A 21574-nucleotide genomic window follows, 5' to 3' on the forward strand; every position below is an offset into this window, starting at 1 on the left:
CATCTGCATGCAGTAGCACACAGGGATGAGTACCATGATGGCCCTTCTGTTAGTGCCACTTACTCAGCAGCAGAGGAAGTACTTTCTGTTCCATATTCCCACCCTATGCCAAGTTCCAGGCCACCTAGTTCTCTTAGTTCTCAGGAACTAAGAGACCATGAATTCCAATCTGTTCTGACCTTGTCCTATATAGACTCTACCAACCACTCAGGAAAAAAGTTAACTTTTCTATTTTGGGTAAGAAAATTTCACGAACACTCTTATCTGATCCCTGCTCCTTGTGCCTGCACTACTGATTTTATCACACTGTCTTCTTTATTGAGATACAACTGCTCACAGGCCCCTCCCTTGCACGTCACTTGTTGGGTGCACAGAGCAGCAAGAGTGTGGGAGTAGAGTCAGATGAATTCCTAAATCTGCCCTATCTTGCCAATGGGCCTTTAATGCATGCTTCCCTGTTATACAAAACTTTGGGATGCCTTTCCTATATTCTTAGGGCCCAAACAAAAACCTGTCAATTCTTTCAACATCTTTCCCTACATCTAAGAAATGAGCTTGTGATTAACATTACTGTCAAACCTTTTCTTTTAAAAACTGACCATGATCTTCCCTTTCAAAGGCCCTTCTCTCTCCCACTCTGAATGGTTCTTAAATATGATTTTTAACGTAGAACTTCCAACCCATCATTTATGACTAAAACTGCATCTCTACTAGGAAGTCCCAAGAATGCCGTGATTCTCTAAAACATTTCAATACCACCCCATTCTGACTGACTGTATCTACTAAAGACACCCAGTTAGCCCTGGATGTAAGAGAGAAGTCTTCTAGCAGAAATCATCTGAGCCGACACTAAGCCTAAGAGCATGAGTCAGGCGTGCAGAGTGTTGCATGCAGGAGGAGGCTGGGTTGAGAGAGAAGGTGAGCACCAACACACAGGCAAGGGCTACATCACTCAGGGTCTCACTGGACATGCATCAGTGCACATCAGTACTGAGGGTGGAAGAGTAACATCAGATCCACAGGAGTTTGAAAATGGGTCAGAAAGCAGGAGAAATGGGAAATGAGACTGACTGAATGAGCACGGGGCCCTGCACTGAAGAGGGCAGCCACTGGAGGAGGAGGAGGAGGAGGAGGAGGAGGAGGCGGCAGTATCTCAGATGGTGAGGCCACTAGTAGCACCACACGAGAAGAGGCATGCAGGTCTGAAGTTTTAACTACTCATTCAGACACCTGAGTGCCTTCCTAAGCAGCTAGAGGTACATAAACCACAAAATCCCTGCCCTCATGGAAGGCATAGTCCCTGCACTGATCAAGAGTACTGCACAGGGGTCAGGTGAGGGGCCAGAACACACTCAGCACTGGTCCCATGGAAGGGGACTTTGAGATGTGTGACTACTGCGAACAAGCAGGCCTAGACAGGTCTGGGCTACAGCTAGAAACCCAAGAACTGTGAACACAGCACACCTCTAGTCCTAGCCCAGATGAGCCTAGAGATCACCTAACAAGTTAGTACGGAGTAACTGGGGGCTCAAGGCAGAACCTGATGTAGGTCAACAAGCAGTTGGCCACTTAGGAATAAGCTGACATGTAAGACTCACTACCAGAGAAGGAGAACCTCCCCTGGCCTGGCTTCAGGCTGAAACTGAACCTTCCATGGCTGTCTCCTTTGGAACTGCTATTGATACACACCGTCTCTTCTCATCCTGACAGGGATTAGGAAATCACAGAAAAATTATTATTTCTCACAGTAACTCACACCCAGAAGGAATTTCAGTTAAAAATGGCTGGGGTCCTCAAAGAGTTAAGAGGGGTAAAAATAGCAGTAGAGAAATCAAGCTGAGATGGCCCATGGCCTGTTTTCATTTTGCTCAAAATAAGAGCAGCTCTTAATGTGGCTTCTCAGAGAAACATTTTCCCCCAGAGGATTATCTGATCCTTTCATTCATAGCAGAGCAGCTATAGCTCAGGCAGTAGTAGACAACCAGTAAAGAGACATTTCGAAGTCACCAGTCAGATGTGTACTCTGACATAGGATACAAATATATGAGCTGATTTATTCAGCTTTTTAGAAAAAGGAAATGTACTGAAAGTAGGGGGAAAAAAGATAAATCTCAGCATTTTAAAGACAAGTGTTAAGATTTTTAACTGATAAGGGCTTTAGAAATACTACTCCTGCACTTGTAATAAAGTGTATCAAAGGAAATGCAGCCTTCTAAGGACTCAGGTAAGCTCTGCTTATCACTGAACAACTATGTCAGTGTGTGTTCCGATATAAACATTGTATTTTCTTGTAGTCAGCAGTGGGTCTGTCTTGCTCCTGTTTGCCTCTGTTGTTTTTTCAATTCAATGATTACTGTACAAATAGCTAGGATCATCTGTACAAAACTAGTATTAGATCACACAATAAACTGATCTAGCCTAGATGAAATAAGCTGGATTTATCTATATGTAAAACGAAAGTTAAAGAGTTAACCTACACACTAACAATGAAGCAGCAGCAGGAGAAATCAAGGAATCGATCCCATTTACAACTAACTGCACCAAAATCAGTAAGATAACTAGGAATAAACCTGACCAAAGAGGTGAAGGATCTGTACTCTGAAAGTACAGAAACTGATGAAAGTAATTTAGGAAGACACAAAGAAATGGAAAAACATTCCACGGTTACAGTTTAGAAGAATATTGTTAAAGTGTCTATGCTACCAAAGACCATCTATACATTCAATGCAATCCCTATCAAAATATCATCAGCATTTTTCATAGAGCTGGAACAGCAATCCTAAAATTTTTATGGAACCTGAAAAGACCCTGAACAGCCAGAGGAATGTTGAAAAAGAAAACCAAAGCTGGCGGCATCACAATCTCAGACTTCAAGCTATGTTACAAAGCTGTGGTCATCAAGACAGTATGGTACTGGCAGAAAAAAAGACACACAGATCAATGGAACAGAATAGAGAACTTAAAAATGGACCCTCAACTGTATGGTCAACTACTCTTTGACAAAGCAGGAAAGAACATCTGATCGAAAAAAGACAGTCTCTTTAACAAATGGTGCTGGGAAAACTTGGACAGCCACATCCAGAAAAATGTAACTGGACCACTTTCTTACATCATACATAATAACAGACTCAAATGGATGAAAGATCTAAATGTGAGACAGGAATCTATCAAAGTCCTAGAGAAGAACACAGGCAGCAATCTTTGTGACCTCCGCTGCAGCAACTTCTAGCTAGACACGTCTCCAAAGGTAAGGGAAATAAAAGCAATAATGAACTATTGCAACTTCATCAAGATAAAAAGCTTCTGCATAGCAAAGGAAACAGTCAACAAAACTAAAAAGCAACCCACAGAATGGGAGAAGATATTTGCAAATGTCTTATCAGATAAAGGGTTAGTATTCAAAATCTATAAAGAACTTATAAAACTCAACACCCAAAGAATAATCCAGTCAAGAATGGGCAGAAGACACGAACAGACATGTCTCCAAAGACATACAAATGGCCAATACATGAAAAATTGCTCCACATCATTCAGCATCAGGGAAATACAGATTAAAACCACAACAAGATACCACCTCACACCTGTCAGAATGGCTACAATTAACAACTCAGGAAACAACAAATGTTGGTAAGGATGCAGAGAAAGAGGAACACTCTTGTGCTGTTGTCGGGAATGCAAGCTGGTATAGCCACTCTAGAGAAGTGTGGAGGTTTCTCAAAAAGTTAAAAATAGAACTACCCCACAACCCAGCACTTGCACTACTGGGTATTTACCCAAAGATACAAATGCAATGATCTGAAGGGGCACCTGCACCTCAATTCTTTTTAAGATTTTATTTATTTATTCATGAGACACACACAGCAAGAAGCAGAGACACAGGCAGAGGGAGAAGCAGGCTCCCTGCAGGGAGCCCAGTGTGGGACTCAATCCTGGGACCCCAGGATCATGACCTGAGCCAAAGGTAGACACTCAACCACTGAGCCACCCAGGCATCCCAATGTTTATAGCACCAATGTCCACAGCCAAACTGTGGAAAGGGCCCAGATGTCCATCAACAGACGACTGGATAATGAAGATGCGGGGTGTGTGTGTGTGTATGTATGTATATAACAGAATACTACTCAGCCATCAAAAAAATCTTGCCATTTGCAACAACGTGCATAGAATTGAAGGATATATTATGCTCAGTGAAATAGGTCAATCAGAGAAAGACCATGATCATATGGTTTCACATTATATGAGAAACATAAGAAACGGGGCAAAGGATCACAGGAGAAGGGAGGGAAAAATGCAATTAGAAGAAATCAGAGAGGGAGACAAACCATGAGAGACTCAACTCTGGGAAACAAACAGGGTTGCTGGAGGGGAGGGGTTGGGAGTATGGGGTACCTGGGTGATAGGCATGAAGGAGGGCACATGATGGAAGGAGCACTCGGTGTGATATGCAACTGATAAATCACTAAATTCTACCCTTGAAACTAATAATACAGTATATATTAACTAAATTGAATTTAAACAAATTTTTAAAAAGAGTTAACTCATATGCAGATTTAGTGCAACTTGATGCTAAGATTTAGCTGTCTTTAACCCCACCCTTGGGTGAGGTTAAAGAAGTGTTCATTACAGAATATGGCAGTAAACTCACATTGTTTATCACTAATTACCCTACCTGTTTGTCCTCCCACAAGCTTAAAATCAAACACAATCTTTCATTCTACTGGGAAAAAGGAACCGGGATCAAGCACTTCTCATGTGGTAATGAGCTAAACTGCTATGATTACCTTAATAAATACATTTATATACAGCTTTTTTTTTTAGATTGATTGATTGATTTATTGGAGAGAGAGAGAGAGAATGGGAAAGAGGCAGAGAGAGAAGCAGGCTCCATGCAGGGAGCCCGATGTGGGACTCAATCCCAGGACTCCAGGATCACACCCTGGGCTGAAGGGAGGCGCTAACCATTGAGCTACCCAGGCGTCCTTATATACAGCTTTCAAAGCAACTGGTTGCATGTGCACAAGCAAATCCTACTGAAGATAGTTCACATTTTTCCTAAGGCCTAAATACTTCACATGAAAAAAAGTCACCATTATCTTCTTACCTTCCTGTAGTACTCTAAGAAACTGACTTCAGAACCATCTGCTTTCTTAAAGGTACTCTTTGGATTCTGGTCCCAGTCAATATCATCTACCCTGTAGGTTTTATTGTTATACCTGTGGAATAGGTGACATTTATTGGTATTAGAATTGTAGAATTATTATTAGAAAGAAGCTAGATGTAGATAGTACATAGTCTCTAAGAAAATAAACTTGGAAATCACTCAGTAATACATGATGTCATTCATGGGAAGAGAAAGGGAAAACTTCTAAAGACCATGCTAGAGGGACAGGGGAGTAAAGTACTACTAGAAAATAAAATGAAGACTAAAAAGGATAGAAGTCATCAGATATTTGTCCTTTTCAAAGGAGTGTGCTCCCCCTGAGAATTTGTGTTTTGGGAAAGGTCATGAACACCCCTCCCCATTTTCATGCAATTCCTGCTCCTCTGCTATAAACTCTACTTTCTAAAAGAATGGACTAGAAAGCCACAGTATCTAAAGATTTGCAAAATGATTATTTTGTATTTTAAAAAGCAGTCTTACTTGGTAAGAACAATTAAACCTATTAGTTCTTTAGAAACTTGTTCTTGAAATTTATGTTCTTCTGTTTGATGATAGAGGTTGAACATGAAATCTAACACGGTTTCACTGCGAAGGACTTTATGACTCACGTCAGTGCAAAGCATGATGTTGTTCTCATATTGAAGGATAGAGGTGGTGAAGCCAGGCCAGATCACCAACCTGCCAATGGGAGAATGGGAGCTTGAAGTGGCCCCTGTGAATCATCCAAACAGCTTCTGTGTATCAAGTTGTGTTCTTCTCCTTTAATGACTGGGTCTAAAGTACCAAAGTTCTTGAACGGAGTAAACTTAGTTATTTCTAGGTTTATGAGGTTCCAGATAAAGACCCCTCTTTTTAAGATCCTCAACAATAAAGGTTATTTAATAGCATAACCATTTAAGTTCCATTCTGAGTTCATACACTATATTAAACTATTTTTTATGTTGGAATGACCTGAGAAAGTATCCAGTCTAACTAAAAGAATCTGTAATTAGTATAATAAACCTAAACTGTGCAGGCTGCACTCGGATATACCACAGGAACTTCTGAAACAATATTCATTAGTTTATAAATTTTGTTCCCTAAGAGCAAATACAAACAGTGTCAGGCAACTCTTCATGCTTCCGCAGTGACAGATGAACAGCATGTGATTTTTTTAAAATCCGAGTATTCGTGGAGGTTTCCTTTATTATTTCAAAGTTAAATGTTTACTTAACATGAGGGTACCATTAACAGTCACAGTAATAAATGTGATTATTTCAAACTAGAGTATCACTTTTGAAGTCTGTGATTAAGCCTAAAGAACAGAAAGCTTCCACTTCATACAAACCTATGATTTGGAATATCGATTGGGTCACTTGGGTTATAATAATTCCGTCCAATCTGCTGTAAATTCATGATCTTCAAGAGTCTAGAAATTGAAAGGTTGGAAGACAGGAGTGAATGCTGGTAAGCATTTCTAATGCATAGGGACTCACCTCACTGGTCTTTCAACTCATCTAGATTTTCAATTTTTCTGAGTAAAATGTTAAGGAAACACTAACATACCTCCTGAAAATAATATTATAGAACTGCAGACAAGTTGGTGATGTAGGTGGGAGTTCATTTGTAAGGGTGATTGTTATCCTCACGTGCTCTCCATTTCGGGTCTGACTAAACACTTCGGTAACCTGAGCCAAAGCAGTGGAAAACCAAACTTTTAATTATTAAAAGAAATTAATAACACCAATCACATAATTCCTGCTAGTAAGGCAACAATGAAGATTATAGAAAGGTTTTAAATTTAAAAAAGAATGACTATGAGAAGAGTGGTTACAGGCTCATTATAATTGTCATCAAGTACTCAGGTGGATTTGAGAATGAAGCAATAATGCCAAAGCCCCCCCAGCTCCCCGGGTTCATTACACACATAATCACCAGACCATCACTGGAGTTTCTCTAAAAGCTACCCTAGATTGTGGCAGTTCTGCTCTGAAGTGGAAATTTATCATCACCCTCTCCCCAACCCAATATTTTAAAATAACCTTGTGTTGTAGTCTTTTAGGTAAAAATAATATTGTTCCATCAAAAGCATGACACCTTCCAATTAAATCTTCATGTTGAAAAAGAAGAGCTGAGCGGAGTCTTCTGGCTTCCATCAGCGGGTTATAGTCAATGTGATACTGATATAAAGCCCACTGGGGACGGGATGTCAGTCGAAAATGGTTAGTGCTCAGCCTTACTATAATACCTGAAGAACCTGTAAAAGCGAGTCACGTTTGATTAACATAGTATTGAGTTTATTCTTCCTTGAGATCTTTCCTACCATGACAAAGTAGACACAGTTCTGCAAACAAAAGGCTAAGAACAGCATATGACACTGAAGTTCTTCTTCCTTTTTTTTTTTTTTTTTTGACACTGAAGTTCTAAGACATCTGACTTTGAGGACTATCCTATCCAGGTAAGTTCCTACAAGTATACATTTAAGAAAAAATCCTCCTTAGACTAATTTACAACAGAACCAACCAAACCTCTCTATGGCAAAGTCTTTTTTTTTTTTTAATATTTATTTATTCATGAGAGACGCAGAGACAGAGAGAGAGGCAGAAACACAGGCAGAGGGAGAAGCAGGGAGCCTGACGTGGGACTCGATCCCGGGTCTCCAGGATCATGCCCTGGGCTGAAGGCAGCGTTAAACCGCTCAGCCACCCAGGCTACACTCTATGGCAAAGTCTTAAAAGAAAAAAAGTAATATAACACTTAATAGAACATTTCAGTGCAGCTGAGGACAACAATAACCTATTTCATCAAATCCAAAAGAGAGAGGGAAATGGAAAAGCCATGCAGGATCCTGACCAAATGTGCCTTCTCTCTCTGTGACTGCATCATATAAATAAACATGTAAAATAAATGGCTTCAATTCAGTGTCCTGTTTAACTGGAAAAGTAATCACATGAAACTACAGTCTTTGTAATTAACACACCTGTTTTTGATTCTTTAACATGGTCCAGGTTCTGTCTTGTATTCACACCAAGATCATGAAAGTCTCTACGACGACCTCCCCTCTCTGCTAATGATAACTCCTGAAATCCAGCAGATATCTGGAGCTCTTAAAAAAAAATGATATACTATGTAACATGAAACATGAAATCAAGAATGGTATTAATTCACAAAATGATACCCAAAAGCTACAGAGGTGCCACAGATAACATACAGGAATGCCATCAGAATGTCTTGGGTATCTGCTTGGCCAGAGTAGCTTAGCCAGGACTTCTATTAAGCTGTTCTTGCCACTGCCCCAGCCAAACTTAGATGCTCCCCTATAAGACCTATATCCCTGTAAAAGACTAACACAACTGGCCTGGGATTCAAGAACTCAGGAGCATGCTTGTTGACTAAGAAATCGTTATTCTCCAAGTTCTGATAAGGACCTAAGGGCCTAATAAGCAGTATTTCTCACAGCTTTATGATGAAATTATAGCTATAGGAATTGGTAGTTCATAGGTTTTAACGTGTAAAGATCTAGAATGTCATTTCCTAATTCCCCTACGAACATCAGAACAGATGGAATCATTCTGTGCATACCCTATGGACTATTGGGATAGAAGTTCATATGGTTTCAAAAGCTGGTTATAATACCCAAAATTAAATCCTTCCATTTGTACAACACGCAGAAGTATCTCCTATTGATAGCATGATGTGGCTCAAAGAACGAACGTGGGCTTTGTCATCCAGTGTTACAACTGTAACATGAGTACCAGAGACTTCAGTTTACTTCCCAATCTCTCAGCCTTCTTTTTTAAAGATAGCTTATTTAGGGAGTCATGTATCTAACAGACTAGAATTCCACCTTCCCTGTAGGGAATGACAGCCTGAGAGATTTATGCAGAAATTACTGGATCAAACCTCTGGGAAAGTGCCTTGGGAGGGAGTCAGTAACCAGCTTTTCTGCTCTCTGTACCCCCTGCCCTGCCGATCTTGCCTGGAATTTGGATGTGATAGCCAAAACTAAGTCTTAATGACAGAAGTCAGGACAACAGAACAAAACGATTGAAAAGCCCAGTTTGTTTCTGACCACAAATGCCAGGACTAGCCCGGAAATGCCAACTTCTGGATCTCTTTGTTAGAGAAAGAACAATGGCTTGAGCAAAATATTGGTTCCTGATACACCCTGGAAGCAAGTTATTCTAACAAGAGCTTCAACTTCCTTACCTGAAAAACTGACCTTCACAGGCATATAGTAAGTTTTCTGTGAGAATGTAATTTATAAAGCTCTTTAAAGGTGTTTGCTAAATATGTTGATTCTCGTACCTCAGGATATTCAGAGGCTCTATTTAAAAATCCTTTAAATCTATAGCTGTTTTGTTTCCCTTGGTGAGCTTTTTATCCCAGAGACTTTCAACTGAAAGTAGCCTTGGTCTTGGGTGATTAACTAATACAGGTCAAACATACTGAATCCAAGCTAGTAACAACAGGTCATAGAGGCGTTTATCCTGAAAAAATGGAATTTGTCTTAAAATTCAGTTCTGGATACAAAAACCTGACTGCAAGTTTCTGAATGTAAACAATGATGAAGTCTGTTTCCCTCTCTACACATAGTATAGCTTTTATATTTAGCCAAAGCTTATCTGTCAATCTGTAAAAAGGACAGGTTTCAGAATGAACAAAATTGGAAAACTAGATAATTATATGCCCACCTTATTTTATTGTGCTTCACAGATAATGCATTTTTTATAACTGCAGGTTTCTGGCAATCCTGTGTTAAATAAGCCTGCTGGTGACATTTTTCCAACATTTGCTCATTTCATTTCTATGTCACTGGTAATTCTCACACCATTTCAAACTTTTTTTATTATTATATTTGTTATGGTGATCTGTGATAAGTAATTAAAACTTGCTAAAAACTCAAATAATGGTTAGCATTTCTTAGTATTTTAAAATTAAGGTATTTATGTTGCTTAGATGTAATGCTACTGCATAAATAGAGTACAGTAATATCAACATAACTTTTTTTTTTAATTTATTTACTTATGAGAGAGAGAGAGAGAGAGAGAGAGGCAGAGACACAGGCAGAGGGAGAAGCAGGCTCCATGCACCGGGAGCCTGATATGGGATTCGATCCCAGGTCTCCAGGATCGCGCCCTGGGCCAAAGGCAGGCGCCAAACCGCTGCGCCACCCAGGGATCCCTCAACATAACTTTTATAATGCCCTGGGATACCAAACAATTCATCTGACTTGTTTTTTATGATATTTGCTTTATTGCAGGGGTCTGGAACCAGACCTGTGGCATCTCCAAGGTGTGTCTAGAATCTCTTTCCATGCAGCTGCTAGAATGGTTAAAAACAAAAACCGTATCTCACTATTGCTCTGTTTCAGAGCCCTCCACGTATCCACACCCCATATACAGAATGAAAATCATGGTCTGAAGCAAGGTCTCTCATTAAGAATAAATCTGTTAAACATCAATTTCTAAAACCTAGTAGATACTTTGAACATTTATGACAAATACTTCTCAGATATAATCCTTACAAAAGCAGTGAAAAGTTATGAAATAGAGCCTTGCATTTGTTATTCCGGGTAATATTTAATCCTCACAGAGACTCTTCCTATAAAGTTAGATACTAGCTTTTTAGAGATGACGGATAGAGTTTCATAGCATTTAAATTCATGCACAACTGTTAAATTATTAATAAAGATCAATACAGAGCATGTTTAAGAAGTACTTAAGTACTTCCCACAATTTTATTTGCATTCCAGGACTGCATCAATAAGGAAGTGTTTTTAAAACAGCTTCAGCAAATCTTATTGTATGTGGAACACAGTTGAAAGTCAAATATTTTAAGTTTCAAAAGAACTCAGGCATCTAGATTAGAGAAAGTGGATAAAATCCTGTAAATTTAAAAGAAATGAATGCCCATAAATGAATTCTCATCAGACATCTTGAAAAGTAACACATCTTATATCAGAAAAGTAATAGATACTTGGATACATAAACAAAAGATGTTCCAGTCTTCTAATTGATTCTTCAAAATGCAGCACTACTGATATTCTTTCTCAAAATTGTCTATACAAAAACCATACATACACATGTGTTCATTAACACAAGGAACACTGTTTCACCACTTGATTTCATAGGGTGTATGGCAGGGTGATGAAGTGCAGCTCTCCTATTAAAAGGCTGTGGTTCTGACTCTTAATGGGTCTAGGTTTCTGCAGTGTGGGGCCCAGAGCAGGACAGTTAGCACCCCCCACCACAATATAGTGAGACTGCCTATTATAAACCAAAGTTACAAATGTAAAAGGTGGTCCAGCTTGTGATGGAATCACAAGATGCTGAAACAACGTTCTAAAATGATTCATGAATAAGCAAATGTATGCTTAGTTAATCACTTTGGAAGAGCTAATACAGGGCCCTGGCAAGGATAGGCCTTTTCATGTCCAAGGAGAAAAGAAATCAGCATTTCTAAGTAGCAGTGGCATTTCCCTAAGTAGCAGGCTGCTCAGCTGCAAGAGGGCCCATTAGACTTTAAAGGACTGCTGGAACCCCGTTTTTATCAAGACCCCACACACTGGTTACCACTTCACATCTACTACTACTACTGCACATGTGCACACACGAAGTCTGTGCACTTTCCCTTCACCTTGTGACTTGGCCGCTGCTCCTACTGCTCCTCTCTGGCGTCCACGGCCAACTAATTCCCCTTCGGCCACGGGCTGCTGAGGCCGGGGCTGCACATAGCCAGGCTGCTGACTCTATGGGATATGCAAACAAACAGCATTCTTTTCATGTCAAAAAGTCACAGGTCAGAGAAAACAGTCTTCAACAAGTCTAAGATATTCAAACAAAACTGATCTAGGTTAGTAACCAAATATTGTATTCCTCTAAAGAAGTTTCTTCAAGAAGGCTCACTAACCGGTGATGGGTGTTAGGGAGACATGTGATGTGATGAGCACTGGGTGTGATATGTAACTGATGAATCACTGACCTTTACGTCTAAAATTCCTAATACACTGTTAATTAACTAAATGTAAATTAAAAGAAAAAGGTCACTAACTAAAGAAGCAGCTTTTCAGATGCTCAGGAAATAGAACAGCATCATCCTTGTATAGCTACTATATCCTTCACAGGACACAGTTTTTAAATTTATTTTAATAATCTATGCCGATAAAGATGGAGCAAGTTTTTGTTTTTCGAGGACACTGCAGGTGAAAGGTACAGCACTCACCACAGTGGCACCCACGTGCTGCACCGTCTCCTGCCCACGGGCTCGTCCTCTGGCTCTTGCTCTGGCTCGCCCAGTCATTTTTTTTCCTTGAGGGGAAATAACAGTAAAGACAATACTCAACATACACAATTACATTTTACTGTTTCTGCAATATTTCTTTGGAACAAATATTTAGGACTCCACAATAAGCTCCTGAATCATCACATATTTTTCTAGCCTCTCGTAACAGAGTTTAAGGCAATGGCCCTACCTTCAACAAACAGAAGTACTTATGTAGATTGGGCAGCACGCTGGGTAGCAGGGCTAAAGTGCAGAACTTGTTTTAATACAGCTTTTCCTTTTTCATTGAATTACTATTTTAACCACTTAGGAAAATCTGCAACATGGAGGTCAGTCACTAGCTCTTTCACATGTGGGAAAGTATGTAAATGGACCCAGGTGTCATGTTTGAGGTCAGGCCCTCACCGCACCCTCCTGGGTCCACCCACAGAGCCACATGTAGCTTAAATGTACCCAAACCACTATCTTTCTCAGTACATCATTTATGTCCCACAATTTCATTCTTGGTAAGTGGCAAGACCACTCACTGTGCCTCTAAGGAAAAAGGATGGAGTCCTTTATCTCTCAAAGCCTCCTCTGTTGCTTCTACTCCTTCTGACCCAACAGTGCTCTCCATCTCAACAACACCTATCAGGCATCAGAGATACCCTCCACCCCCACCCCAGAGCAGAAAGCCATATCAGATCATGCAGAGTGGAGGCCTCAGAGCTAGTCTGCCTGAACCTGACTCCTTCACAGAAGGGACAGAACCTCAGATCCATGTCTTCGTGTGTCAAACAAGAGTTTTATTAACCTGCCACATAGCTCCAGCGTGTGGTTCAATGAGGACACACAGGAAGGGCTTATAAAGCACTGGGCATACAGTGAACATTCCACACATCTTAGTCCCAGTGGGAAAGGCAGGTAAGATTTTAACTACAAATTGTCCCAAGTTTAATGAAGGAAACAAGCAGAATGTTCTTATAGAAAAGCAGGCAGGAGCTACTTTACATCCTGGTGCCTGCCTCCTGTGAGGTCACTACATAAGCAGATACAAGAGGATCAGGAAGTGGCAGGCATTTGGTAGCAGACTTCTAGAAAAGAGCTAAGTGTGGAGAGTGGCTCACCTGCAGAGCTGACAGATGCCCTGTGTGGCTTCAGCACAGTAAAAAGGGGGAATGGGTGCAGCCTGAGGGATGCCGGGTCAGGATGCGTGGGCCTTGTAGGCAACGGGGAGCTCAGATTCCACCTTCACTGCCACAAGACACCACTGAAGGTTCTAAATACAGAGGGGAAGCCTACAACATCATTTACATTTAAGATCATTCTGGTTTAAATCAGGTTTTCATCTTTTTCAGTTTCACAGCTTCTAAAATTCTCATGAGGGCCTTCCTAGAGAGGCAAATCTAATTATATTCTCCAATTGTGAAAGACCTGACTTCTTATTGTGTTCTGCAAATGTGTGAACTCACCAAATCCTAAGAACCTTCGCAATTTGACTCTCACTCAATAATTTCCAAAGTTGGTTATAGAATACGATGTGCTGGGTTGCCAACATGTTAGAACCATCTTACACTTTTGTGCATTTCTACTGTCTGTACTAGGATGACAGCCTGCACACGGGGCCTGCTGCCGTACACGCTCAGGTGTCCTAGGGATGGTGTGCACAATCAGCAGACTTCTCTTCCTCCACACATCACCGACAGAAGCTCCATGACTCACTGTGCACCGTGGAACAGCCTTTGCTAGTGTGCCCTCCCCTCCCCACCTGTGTTACCACACCTACCACACTGCACTGCACGGTGATTCCCTTTCTCCTCCCACACCCCTGCAGACTAGGCTGCTAGTTGTGGCTTGGTCCCAGCACCTAGCCTGGCAGTAATGCTAAGTTTGGGTTGGTTCCTCCTTTAAAGCAGACATAAGCTCAACTGTCTTGTCCGGTATTTTTACAGTGCAGTTCTCAAAATGCGATCTCAGCGACATCTGGAACATCTTGGAAATGCAAATTAGGCAGAAGGGGTCCATGCTCCCAGAGCTACCAAGTCTGGTGTGCCAGCAGGTGATTCTCACATCACTAGAGACACCCAGGTAACCACTCACAGGTGGGGCACACAGGCCCCGTTTGGAGGGCAGTCCCCCATAGCTGTGCTTCCCAGCTGTGTCCTTCCAACCACAGGACACCTCCGATGGGCAACAAACCACACGGTCCCCCTTAAGTGAGATGCGGACATGGTGCTTCTTACCATCATCCCAGCTAGAAATGGGGCCCGGGCAAACTGCTGTCCATCCAGGGGGCAATGCCACCCCGATCCCACCCCTGTGGGCTGCAGGACAGCAGGGCAAGAGGTGTCCCTACTCTCCTGACCCTGGGCAATGTGGGGGAATGCCCTCTGGCCCACACACGGCCCGAACTGGATAGTGCCTCCCCAAACCCTGAGCAGCACTGCCCAGAAAATGACACTGACCCTGAGCATGTACAGGAATGTGCCCTGATCCAGACAATGCCCAGATAATGCCCCCCCATGAGCATGCCCAGGAACGCCGACGGACCCAGATGGTGCTCAGATAACAGCCCCCCACCCTGAGCGTGCCCAGGAACGCCCCCGGACCCAGAGGGTGGCCCGATGACCCCCCAACCCTGAGGGTGCACAGGAACATCCCCGACCCAGACAGTGCCTCAGTGACGCCCCCACCCTGAAGGTGCCCCAAAACGCCTTCCGACCCAGACGATGCCCCGGTGACGCCCCTCCCTGAGGGTGCCCAGGAACGCCCCCGACCCAGACGGTGCCCCGGTGACGCCCCTCCCTGAGGGAGCCCAGGGACGCCCCCGACCCAGACGGTGCCCCGGTGACGCCCCTCCCTGAGGGAGCCCAGGGACGCCCCCGACCCAGACGGTGCCCCGGTGACGCCCCCACCCTGAGGGAGCCCAGGGACGCCCCCGACCCAGACGGTGCGGAAGCCTGACCTCTGACCCCGGGCCTGCCCGAAGCCCCCGCAGCGCCGGGCGCGCCCTCCGCCCAGGCCCGCACCCCGCGGCCCGCACCCCTCCTCACCAGGCCGGCGCCACCGCCGCAGGTCCAGCGCCGCGACCCCGACCCCGGTCCCCTCAGCGCCCCGCCAACCGCCACCCCGCGCCGGATCCCTCCGCGCCGGGACTTTGCGGCCGCCGCCCCGCCAGCTGCCTCCGCTCCTGGGGCCCGCGGAGCCGCGCTGCTCGCCGTCCGTCGCCGTCCGCCTGGGGCCGTCGCCGCGGGCGGGGCCGCGTACCTCTGCCGGGCGGAAGAACACCTCGGCGGGCGCGAAGGGCCTGCACGTGGCGCGGCCAACGGCGTCCTGACTGGGCGGCACGTGAGGGCGGTTGCGGGGCGGGCGGGGCGGGCGGGGCGGGCGGGGCCCGAGGAGCCGGCGGGCGTCCTGGGGGCGGTGCCGCGTCCCAGGGAAGGGCCGGCCCCGCAGGTCTCCTGGCTCGGGGAGAAGGGGCTGAGCGGCCTTGGGCGGCCACGAGACTGGGTCCGGCTGCGAAGCTGCCGCCTGTCGTCGGAAACCGCTGAGCTCATCCAACAGAGACGTGAGCCCGGACTCTTGCCCTCAGAAGCAGCGGCCCCGCAGAGCCGGGATGCGGGGGTGCGGGGGTGCGGGGCCGCGCGGCGTCAGCCTCCCTCCCCGCCGCCGGACGACGCGAGGCCCGCGCAGCTCCGCCCCCGGACCCCGGCTCTGCGGCTTGGGCGGGCGGGTGCTTGGCGCTTGGCGAAGCGCTGGTGGTGCCGACCCGGCTGCCCCAGGGCCCCGTGGCCACAGGCCCGACGTAGACGCCTTCGACGGGAATTTGTACCCACGTCGGGCCAACCCGGGACGAAATATCGTAGACGCCGGAAAATAGGACAGCTGTTGGTTGGGACGGAAGATGGGTCGCTTTACATCGCTAGTTGAGTCCGGTAACAGTTCAATAGCTTCCTGGGGACTTGTCTTAAAAAACAATGATGTGTTTGAGCGAGTGAGTGGCGGGGGAGGGAGAAGCAGACCCCCACCGAGCGGAAAGCCCGCGTGGGGCTGGGTCCTAGGAGCCCGGGATCACTTAACCCGCCGAGCCACCCAGGTGCCGCTGGAGGGACGGTCTTAAAGCTGCATCGATACAGCAAATCCTATGTTTTATTAATACTTCAGCGTGTATTCAGGGGGCTTGGGGGTGGAAGGGGCATGAGTTTTCCCAAACCACCTCCCCGAGTCTACAGTCGTCTCCTCCTCCACTCCAATGCGGGTGGAAAGGAATAGTGGACTTCAGTGTTTTCCCCACATGCTCGGTTGTAAGCACAAGGGGGAACTTCTGAAAAACACATTTCCAGGTAATCCTGATTCCACAGGTTTGTGATGGGAGCAAAGAATTTTTTAAGCAGAGTCACCAGGTGATTTTTATGCAGAGAGAATCTTGAGAAACTTAAGGCAAGATCTGTGATCCTGACATCATATTCATTCAAGAAAGGATTCACGTGAAAATGAGAGACACCCAAGTAGTTTGAAGTGGGGGGGGGGGATGGCTTCACTTTTTTTTTTAGTATAAAAAGCATCGTTTGGAATATAGCACGAAGCTTAACTTTTCTAGGAGGGATTTAAGAGGTTGGTGAGAAAGTTATTCTGCAGTCCTGCCAGCAGATGGAGCAATAAAACAAGAAATGAGTCTACAGCTTCAACTGGGTGCAAGGCAGGAAAGCAGCCAGAAGGGGCCTCACAGGGAAGAAGTCCTCTTTTCCCCTCTGTTTCTCTTCTCTATGTGCCTAAACTCCTTGGAACTGCTAAGGACACGGTGCTTGTATGAACTGTCACTGGAGCATCTGGGTGTCTGCTGTGTATGAGCTGGGTAGTTCCTAAAGACAGGAAGTTGTGATACAGCAAGATGTAGGCAAACCCCTCATTTTCTTATGGTGCAAACAGCACACCTCACAACGCTCACCTAAAATGTAAAAAAAAAAAAAAAAAAAAAAAAAAAGGAAAAAATTAGAGAAATTGGGGAAGACATCATTTTTTTTTTTTTTTTGATTTCTCTATTGACAGTGTGACCTTGTGGCACCAGTTACTGGATACAACTACGTGCCTAATGCTAAAAACTGAGGAATGAATGGACGTAGATTCTCCTTCCAGGAGCTTGGCCAAAAGTGAAGGGCAGGGAAAAAGGTGGGAATCTATCTCTGAGAGGAAGCAGAGCAGGGAGGTCACCTGTCAGGCACTGATACCTCAGTCTGAAACATTGAATGGGATTTGCAGGAAGCCCTGTGGTCCAAGCAGACAGAGGCGTTTAGGGAACTGCCAGCGATTTGGTACAGCAGGAGTGATAAAAACAAGCAGAACAGAGTCAGGTGATGACACCAGGGGAAGCAGGGGCAGACCAGGTTCTAGAAGTTGAATGACAATAAACACCAAATGTCCACGCTGTTGAGCACGCCCTGCTAGATCCCGTGAATAGGATGCAATCTCTGTCCTCTCGATGATGCAAAACCCTGGGGCCACCAAATGGAATATGCATCATAGCTAGGCAGGTCACAGAACAGGAGATGCAGGGACTGTGGCCACAGGCCTGTAGACACAATACCTGAATGGGTCAGAGACTTTCGGGTCCTAGCCAGACCTCACCAAGAGGGAAGGAGGACCCAGATTTGCTAGCTCTACTATTATCATTATTGTTTGTTTTGACCCCTTGAGGTGAAATTCATATAGCCCACAATTAACCATTTTATGGCGAACAGTTCAGTGGTACTTAGTACATTCATAGTGTTGTGCAAACACCACTTCTCTCTAATTCCAGAACATTTTCATGATCCCAAAGCAAAACCCCATTCTTATTAGGTTGTCATTCCCTGTTCCCTCCTTCCTGCAGGCTCCTGGCCACCTCAAATCTGTCTCTGTAGGTTGATCTACTTTATTCATGTCATATGAATGGAATCATACAATATGGGATACATCTTGCTGTATCACAACTTCCTGTCTTTAGGAACTACCTGGCTTCTTTCACTGAGCATCGCGTTTTTAAGGTTGGTCCTTGAATGCTCTAGCATGGAGCAATCCTTCATTCCTTTTTATGGCTGAATAAATTCCTGTGTATGGATACACCACATCTGCTTTTGCATTTATCAGTTGGAGGATGGGTCTAATGTTTTTAAAGAGAAGCAGGGATCTTGAACACCCATGGACTCATTGTCAGCCCATGGCCATTGGGTTGTGGCAGTTGACTGAGGTGCATTGTGGCCACATCACATCCTTGTTTCCAAATCCAATGGACCCCTTTCGAACCTACCTGTCTTCTGTTTACCTGCCTTCCATTACCTGGGTGTTTTTCCTCTGGCTCTGGCTAGTCCTTCTTTGTAGGATTCATAGGTGTGCCTTTTTATGCCCATGTCTTAAATGTCCATGGCAGCCGTTTTCAAAGTGTGGTCCCCAGCTTAGCAGCATCAGCATCACCTGGAACCTGCAGGCAATTCTTGGGTCCCACCCCCAAACTGTTGAATCAGGAACTCTAGGGTAAGGCCAGAAACCTGTGTCTAAGCAGCCTGATCCCTGGTTCTGATTCAGTAGGTATTGTGAGATCCACTGAGCTAACCCACAGAGCAACAGGTGGAGCTGAGCACCCACTCACTCTTGGAGTGGCCTACTTATCACCATGACCTCAGATGATCTCTTTAGCACAATAGCTCTGAGTGTGTGTGTGTAGCTTCTGAGCTCCATTCTGGAATATTCTAGTAAGGGTTCCTCTGTTCTCAGTTGCTTTGGCAGTAGTCTCGTAAGCAGGAGGTACAAGACAGCTGTGGGATGCTTGGGAAGAGTTTTTACTCATAACTAGCTTTTTCTAAAAATGAAAGAAACTAAGCTTCAGTGATATTTGAGAACGTAGGTGTCACTGGTGCCCTCCTGTGGCTCCTGGGTCTCTCAGTGAGGTGTCTGTGCGCAGGGCTTGACAGCTGTCCCATCTCCTGCCTGTTGTCAGAGCAGTGGGACATGTTGCAGTTTCCTGGTAGCCTGCAGGCAGCGGCTCAGGTTACGGAATCCAACTCACTCTGAACCAACCCTCTCAAAGTGGAAAAGCTTCTTGAACAGATTCCTGCAAGAGAACCATGGTGGAAAAACAATGAAAATGCAAACATAACTAAAAGCAAGAAGATGTTAAAACTGACACTTGTGCTTATAGTATAAGCTTTGTGGAGTCCTAAATGCTGAATCCAACAGGCTTGACAGGCTCATTGCTCACTTGAAAAATATTATCTATACAATGGAATATTCCTCAGCCATTAGAAACGACAAATACCCACCATTTGCTTCAAAGTGGATGGAACTGGAGGGTATTATGCTGAGTGAAGTAAGTCAATCGGAGAAGGACAAACAGTGTATGTTCTCATTCATTTGGGGAATATAAATAAGAGTGAAAGGGAATATAAGGGAAGGGAGAAGAAATGTGTGGGAAATATCAGAATGGGAGACAGAACATAAAGACTCCTAACTCTGGGAAACGAACTAGGGGTGGTGGAAGGGGAGGAGGGCGGGGGGTGGGAGTGAATGGGTGACGGGCACTGAGGGGGGCACTTGATGGGATGAGCACTGGGTGTTATTCTGTATGTTGGTAAATTGAACACCAATAAAAAATAAATTTATTATTAAAAAAATAATAAAAAAATAAAGGGTTAAAAAAATATTATCAGTAGTAGTAAGGAAGATCTTTTGTCAAATAAGAGTTTTGTCTTCCGGGGCATGCGGGTGGCTCAGTTGGTTGAGTGTGTGCCTTCAACTCAGGTCCTGATCCCGGAGTCCTGGGATCAAGTCCCATATCTGGCTCCCTGCTCAGTGGGGAGCCTGCTTCTCCCTCTCCCTCTGCCCCTCACCCCACTTGTGCTCTCTCTCTCTCTCTCTCTTGCTCACTCTCTGTCAAATAAATAAATAAAATATTTTAAAAAAGAATTTTGTCTTTTATGTTTTCACTTTAAAGATGAAATTTGATAATTTTTTATTTATAATCTATAGGAATTTATGATATGTAAATATAATTCATATGTCAAATAAACACAAGAAATTAAAATATAAAATAATACACAAATGTATAAAATATCTATAAATAATAAACAAAATAATTTTATAAAATAAAGGTCAAAAAGTGATATTTCATCCTTAAAACTTTTGAAGGTGAAATTTTTATCTGAGATCTTTATTTTGGAGCATATTTATCATGTGGACACAGTATTTTGTAAATATATATCATGGTATATTACAAATAAGTATAAATGTCTTGGATGCACATGTTCTAAACACTGTTAAGGTACGTGCTAGGCATTGGTTGGAGTCTGCCTTCTACACGAGCACAGCCTGACTTGTGGCAGCCAGCCCAGCCCTGTATGCAGAGCACTCCCATGGCTCAACTCATATGGTGCCCCTCCAAGAAGTCTTCCTTCTGAGTTTCTCCCCGTGGAGGGTGCTCCTCTCTGGGCTTGAGGATCCTGTCCTGCATGTGTCCTACTAGCGCCCATGCCTAGCTGCTTTGAAAATGGTCGCTTTCCTACCAATTCCTTTGTCATTCAGGAAGCTTCCTGAGGACAGGACCTGTGTCCCTGAGCTGGGTGTGAGACTCAGGAATTGCTGTGGAATAAATGAGCAGAGCTGCCAGCATTCAGCTCTGTGCAAAGCCTTCATGTGGTGAGCCTGGCGCCTGTTCCACAACCACATGCCTCCTGGTGGTCAGGTGAGGGTGAGAGCCATCTGCCATGGGCGTGCTGACATCTCCTTCCCCTTCAAATACTATGTCCTGTGCTCTGGACTTTTCTTTTTTTCTTTTACTAATAGCTGCAAGTGTTTTGAGTTTTTGTTGTGTTATTTTGCTTTGCAGTGGCAATAGTGACTGGCTGTGTTTCTTCCAAATTAAGTTGTACACTTTTTTTCTGGTGCCTAAGTCTCCCACGGCCATTTCCTTCTACCTTCCCTTCTGTCATAACCCAACATTTTGGTGGGTGTCAACCCTCTCTCCAAGTGACTCAAGGTTCATTGTAAATTAGTCTGAACTGTTAGTGATGGCCCCCAAACCTTCACCCGTGAGTGCTTTATTTCAGACCCTGGCATGTGAGATAATTCTGGCCAAAGACACATGACAGGATGCTGGCTGGGTCAGCAGAAAAAAAAAAAAAAAAGGAAGAAAAAAGAAAA

The 21574-nt window shown here is 44.3% G+C and overlaps 1 protein-coding gene across 4 annotated transcripts in view; it reads right to left on the reverse strand.

The window, feature by feature from the left end:
- PIWIL1 (piwi like RNA-mediated gene silencing 1) overlaps positions 1-15544 on the reverse strand; it is a 29886-nt gene extending 14342 nt beyond the window's left edge. Inside the window, exons 1-9 of one of the 4 annotated variants that reach the window (XM_025473581.3) lie at positions 15457-15544; positions 12365-12450; positions 11780-11891; positions 8121-8246; positions 7183-7397; positions 6707-6828; positions 6489-6569; positions 5642-5839; positions 5102-5213 (exon numbers count right to left, since the gene is read on the reverse strand). In XM_025473581.3, the coding sequence (XP_025329366.3) occupies positions 5102-5213; positions 5642-5839; positions 6489-6569; positions 6707-6828; positions 7183-7397; positions 8121-8246; positions 11780-11891; positions 12365-12442 (1044 nt within the window). In that variant the 5' untranslated portion in view covers positions 12443-12450; positions 15457-15544. Of the gene's footprint in view, positions 1-5101; positions 5214-5641; positions 5840-6488; positions 6570-6706; positions 6829-7182; positions 7398-8120; positions 8247-11779; positions 11892-12364; positions 12451-13530; positions 13670-15456 lie in introns of those variants that run through there. The other 3 variants (XM_025473579.3, XM_025473580.3, XM_025473582.3) reach the window with 3 other exon arrangements.
- Positions 15545-21574: the final 6030 nt, after the last annotated feature.

Source organism: Canis lupus, chromosome 26 (genome assembly GCF_003254725.2).
Source record: "Canis lupus dingo isolate Sandy chromosome 26, ASM325472v2, whole genome shotgun sequence".
Lineage (NCBI taxonomy): Eukaryota > Metazoa > Chordata > Mammalia > Carnivora > Canidae > Canis > Canis lupus.